We start from the raw sequence: 5,322 nt of genomic DNA, 5'->3' as shown, positions 1-5,322 counted from the left end.
AAATGTGCACGACCAACTCCTGAAAATGCTAGTATGACTGTAAATGATTTATTCTGAGACCATTTGAATACGAATGCGGATTATGGTAATTCCTTCCTTCGGTCCGAATTCAGGTATGGCCGCTCCTTGAAAGCAATAAATTTGCACTTGTTGCAACTATGCAGACGCCTATTCGGAAAACTTTTTAAAAGAAACTACGCGGATGCCTTTTCCCCCAATAAATTTGTACTTGTTGCGACTTGCCCAAGTGCCAGTATCTACGGTCATTCAGAACGACAGCCGATTCCCGGACTAACGACATATTTAACCATCAACTCTCAACACACCAGCAACAGGGATAACAGGGCAGAGTGGCACAAAAGGCACGTCGATGACAGTACACAGAAGCAAAATATCTCTCTCAATTGCACAAGGGTTCAGTAGCCTAGTTCTTCTACATTCAGAATACCCATGTGAGCTAGCAACGCGATCAGGAGGAAAAGGATGATGTCTATTCAGATCAAAGAGCGGGACATTCGCTAGTAAGAACAGGCACGGTAAGGCGGGGATCTTGTTATCGCAGTACAACCGCTGCGTTCCTCACGGCCAGGTACCTCTGGACGTATTCTTCAGGAAGCATTCTGATCTGCCTGAACACCTCTGGGTCAGCGTAGCGCAGCTTCGTCCTCGGATCCACGTATGGTGCCTGCATGAAGGTAAAAGGGTCAGACTTGTAAAAAGTACTCCCTAACAGCTGTAACAAGGGACGGCACCTAATGGGCAACCAAAAATGCTCTGTATCAGATATATATGCATCAGCTAGTGCTACTGAAACTATGTAACCAATGACGGCATGTATGCAGCAACAAACAGGTCATGCACGATACAGCACAACATGGAACATACTTGGACTGGTTGATGAGATACAAGTAGGTTCTTGGCGGCAACACAGATGTTTGTGTTATTAGTTTCTTCTTTGGTGTTCTATGTAATTTTCTTCTATCTCTCGCCAACACACTGCATCATCTGGACTACAGTCCTCAGCAGTCAGCAAAATCCAGGCTTAGGACAGATGGCCAGTGTTGGGTGCTGCTTCATTTGGGTCAGTTGCCCTGCCTCCAAGCCTTGAGTTCGACCAATACGATTGTCATATCATTAGGGTTGATTCATTTATTACGGCGATGCGTATGTGGGTGAAAATGTGAACTATTAGTACAGATGTCAGTAGGGTGATGTTCAAATTGTTCATGCATTACTAACAGCTGCAGACGTGCAGTGAAGTTTATGACCCTTGGTAATACTATACATGGCAGTACCAAGTTGAAATTAACTAAACATGTTGTTCGCAGAGGCCGCGAGAGAGATACGAACTGTGAAAAGAACATTACAACTGAGAAGTATTGATTTTAGTTCACCTGCCTGTTCTAAAACATTAGTAAACTAACCCAAAACACTAATCAAGTTTTCAACTCTTAAGTTCTATAATATGCGTATACACTTAAGTTCATGTTTTATGGGGACTATGTTATTAATACTGTATTATAAAAATATTTACCAACTATACTAGTGTATTTCATTCATGAAGACTCCTACTTCATTCATATAGGGATCTGTTAGAACAGCAGACTTTAATTACATATGTTTAGGGGTGTCCACACCGGACTTTTACAAACTGTGCTAAATCATCAACACATTGCTAATTTTGTAATTTTCCAAAACTGTGATACATGAGTGCTAGTAAGTTTGTTGGTCCACAGGTTGGTCAACCTGTGTAAACAGCAATTGAACACCCCTACATAAGTGGCAGTATGAAAGCTACCAAAAACATCTAAATTTAGGTTGATAGTGAAATCTGTTCACAACATTTTTTCCAAAATAAGTCACAATTTTAGCAGCTCAATCTGGATTCTGTTCCAACACAGTCCTGCTGGGTTTCTGCTATGCCAACAAGTTGAATCAAAAAGCACTCATATTAACAGTACAATTCAAAGATCAAAATAACTACGACCCTGTTTTTTTGTCTCCTTAAAAGATTGCAACAATATTGTATTAGCCTCGAATTACATTAACATCCACACAGATGAATATCCATATGCAAAATTTAATTAGACAGCATAAAACCAAATCTGAGGAACATTGCAAAAAGTATACAGTCAATAATTCTGAAAAATGGAGTGAACTCTTGCAAAAAAAAGGGGGGAAATGGAGTAAAGCAATTAGAACAATGCTGAATTAGAGCTTTCAGTGGGTCATCCATACAATTCTCACATTATTTAGCGGTACTTTTTTGTAGTAGTTACTAGTTAGAAGTTACCAAACACAATCAACTTTCAGATAATCACAAATTTAACTGGCCAGAGTTTATTTGATTTCAACCTACACAAAACCTGATCATACAGCGTCAAATAATAGGTTGCACACACAAACCTATCTTGTCAATAATACATCCGAGTTGCTTTTAAAAAAGGCTTGTGTTGGTTCATACAAAGCAGATAAGTGAGGACAGTGAAGAACTCCAAACAAAATGTTGGAGAGTAATTATAAGACATAAAAGATAACATTATGGCCACGATCTCTAACATGGAACTATTTTTTGTTGATCTCTACCGGTACTGCTATGTCTTAGATCTAGCTGCTCATAAGCTACTTACTGAGTTTTCCTATGAGCCAGCTACTGGGAGAATAACTAAACTCAAAGTATCAACTTATTCCTTCAAATTTATAGGCCTTGTTAAGCACAGCGCAAAATTTCATCTCACCGGGAGAGTTTGCAACCAATTAACACTGCATATAAACATGCAGCTTAGCATGATAAACAAAATTGTGGTAAACACAGGACACAGCATTATGATCTACTTCAGACCTAAATATATTCAAATTCCAAACCTTATCATTTAGAAGCATTTCAGGATATGTAAATCAACAGTTGGGAGTCTATAGGGGTGACTTACCTCAAAACCTGTAACGTCACAATATCTCTTTGGTGGATAAACGGATGGGGGTGACTGAATATTTAAATCTGCATAAAGAACATACTGTGAACATTATATTCGCCACAACAATTTGCTCTAAATACTACAGGTGTAGACTACCTGAACACACAAATAACTTGTTTCGCTAATGTCAAAAACGAAAATCTAGAGTGTTATCCAGCTTTATACTCGTAACTGAGAGACACAAGTTCATGTAAGAGCTGTCTAATCGCCTTAGCAGTGGAAGCTAACACTTCAGAAGTTATGAATATGAGACACAAAGCCAACAATCTATTGACCTATTCTATCAAGCACGAGTGCAGAACCAAATTTTATTCTACAAAAAACACTCCCTATAAATTGAGAAAACAATGATGTTTCAGGAGGAAGTATCTGCATCTATAAGGCTCTAAAGTGAATTGTGAGTTTGTATTCTGTAACATAAGAAGAACCAATTCAATTGCTGCTATTTGTTAGCACCAAAATACAGCACAATGTGCAAGCTCCCAGCATCGGTGGGCACTTAAAAAAAATCCATCATGCAGTTCCAATTTTCAATCTCTAGTCACCACAAGTTTCTAGTCCTAAACTGGATCATCAAACAGTCTTAAAACACCTCAACAAGCACAGGAAGGCCTAAAATCTAGTACAAAGCACTTGATTTGCAGACGAAATCTCCAATAATTGGGCAACTAGCAGCAGGAAGGGGATCGAGAGGCGCTCACAGTTGGGGCGGTCCGGGGGCAGCGAGGTGGCGTCGGCGGCCTGGAGGAGGTGGCGGAGGTGCTTCCACTGGCGGCCGCGGGACTGGCCCTTGGGGTACTTGTCGGCCGTCTGCACCTTCTTGAACGCCATCGTCGGCGCCAGCAGCATCTCCGCCCTCACTACCTCCGACTCCATGGTCCCCCTCCCTCCCGCTTCGAGGGACTCGGAGTCGCGGCGATTCCGCTGGTGCGCGCTTAGGGTTGGAGGCGGTCCGGCCTACCGGCCAGCGCCTGCTTCGGCCACCGGTGGCCGGCGGGGGTAGGCGGCGAGACGGTTCGGGAAGTCACGAGGCGGTGGCGGCGGCGGTCGGGGGAGGGGTTGAGAGAGTGGCCGCGTGGTACACGTCACGCGAGTAATGGTTTTCCCCAGCTGTCTGGTGGATCCAGCGTTCATGCCTCATCCGACGGCTGGGATCCTTCTTCCTCCACGGGTGCCACGTGGCATGGCTGCCGTGCGTCGGAGCAGCGGTGATGGCGCGGCAAAGGTTCATTACACCGCTTTGAGTCACCGCTGCGGGTTCTGCCTCCCTCATCAGATGTGATGAGGTCACCGCTGCGTGCGTGTTGCAATCACTTCGATGCCATGTGCTCAACTTTCTTGCCACGTACTTGGGGTTGCTTCTCTCTGTGACACGTCTGTCCAAGATTCACCTGCAGCCGTATGTGGATCGTGGTGCCAGCCATCTGCCGATGTGGAAAGCCTCAATGCTCTGACGTACTGGGAGGTTGGTTCTGATTAACTTGACTCTCATCGCTACGGCGATCTTCCCTGTGCTCGTTCTCGATCTTCCGTTGTGGTTTCTCTCTTGCATCAACAAGGTCTGTCGGGATTTTTTCTAATGTGGGCATGCTGAAGCAAAGGGGGAGGATGTCTGGTCAATTGGAAGCTGGTTTGCACGCCGATGGAGTTCAGTGGGCTGGGGGTCAAGAACCTGCATCGTATGAAAAGGCATGAGTGTGCAAGCCTCAGGGAGGCCTGCAGATTGATGTTCCTCATGAGGCGTGTGCTTTGTTCGATGCCGCGGTGGAGTGTTCGCTAGGGCACAGATCTAATATCGAGTATTGGTCGGACCGGTGGTTCGATGGCAGGAGTGTGGGACGACGCACATGTGAGGCTGGCGGTGCGATGTCAGCTGGTTGTTGAGGTTCTGCCAGAGGCCAAGTGGTTGCAAGCTATCAGGGGAGCTCCATTTATCTCGGCGATTGTTGAACTATTAAACCAGTGGACCGTGATACAGAATGTCGAGCACACCTTCAGTTGGCACCTGACTACGGACGGTAACTTCGTTCTCTGTGCGTTCGGCACACGCGTCGTTCTTCCTTGGCCGTGAGTATGTGTTGGGCATGGTAGAGTTTTGATCATCTTGGGCACCGTTGGAAATATAAATTTTTATCTCGCTTGCGCTGCACGATCGCTTGCGGATGTCTGGCAAATTGGTGAAACGAAACCTGCAGCACCCTGTGCAGTGTGTTTATGCTGCCAGAATGAGGAATAAGCGAACCATTGCTACCTCTTGAGCACTGCGTTGGTTTTCCCTTGAAGAGGAAAGGGTGATACAGCAAAGTAGCGTAAGTATTTCCCTCAGTTTTTGAGAACCAAGGTATCA

The 5,322-nt window shown here is 44.7% G+C and overlaps 1 protein-coding gene across 1 annotated transcript; it reads right to left on the bottom strand.

The window, feature by feature from the left end:
* Window positions 1-383: 383 nt before the first annotated feature.
* On the bottom strand, window positions 384-4,074 carry LOC123051296 (chromatin-remodeling complex subunit ies6). Its single transcript, XM_044474142.1, has 3 exons — window positions 3,677-4,074; window positions 2,931-2,998; window positions 384-685 (listed from the first exon to the last, which is right to left on the bottom strand). Exons 1-3 carry the CDS (start codon window positions 3,849-3,851, stop codon window positions 554-556), a joined length of 375 nt encoding a protein of 124 aa, XP_044330077.1. The 5' UTR covers window positions 3,852-4,074; the 3' UTR covers window positions 384-553.
* Between the last annotated feature and the right edge of the window lie 1,248 nt (window positions 4,075-5,322).

This window comes from Triticum aestivum, chromosome 2D (assembly GCF_018294505.1).
Source record: "Triticum aestivum cultivar Chinese Spring chromosome 2D, IWGSC CS RefSeq v2.1, whole genome shotgun sequence".
In the NCBI taxonomy this organism is placed as follows: Eukaryota; Viridiplantae; Streptophyta; class Magnoliopsida; order Poales; family Poaceae; genus Triticum; species Triticum aestivum.
The sequence above is the reverse complement of the archived record's forward strand: the minus strand, read 5'-3'. Positions and strand labels throughout refer to the sequence as shown.

Coding starts and splice junctions, on each gene's coding strand:
- LOC123051296 (XM_044474142.1), bottom strand. CDS start 3,851: ATGGAGTCGGAGGTAGTGAGGGCGGAGATGCTGCTGGCGCCGACGATG. Junction 2,999..3,676: donor GCCCCCGGACCGCCCCAACT/GTGAGCGCCTCT, acceptor TTCTTTATGCAG/ATTTAAATATTCAGTCACCC. Junction 686..2,930: donor GTGACGTTACAGGTTTTGAG/GTAAGTCACCCC, acceptor ACCTTCATGCAG/GCACCATACGTGGATCCGAG.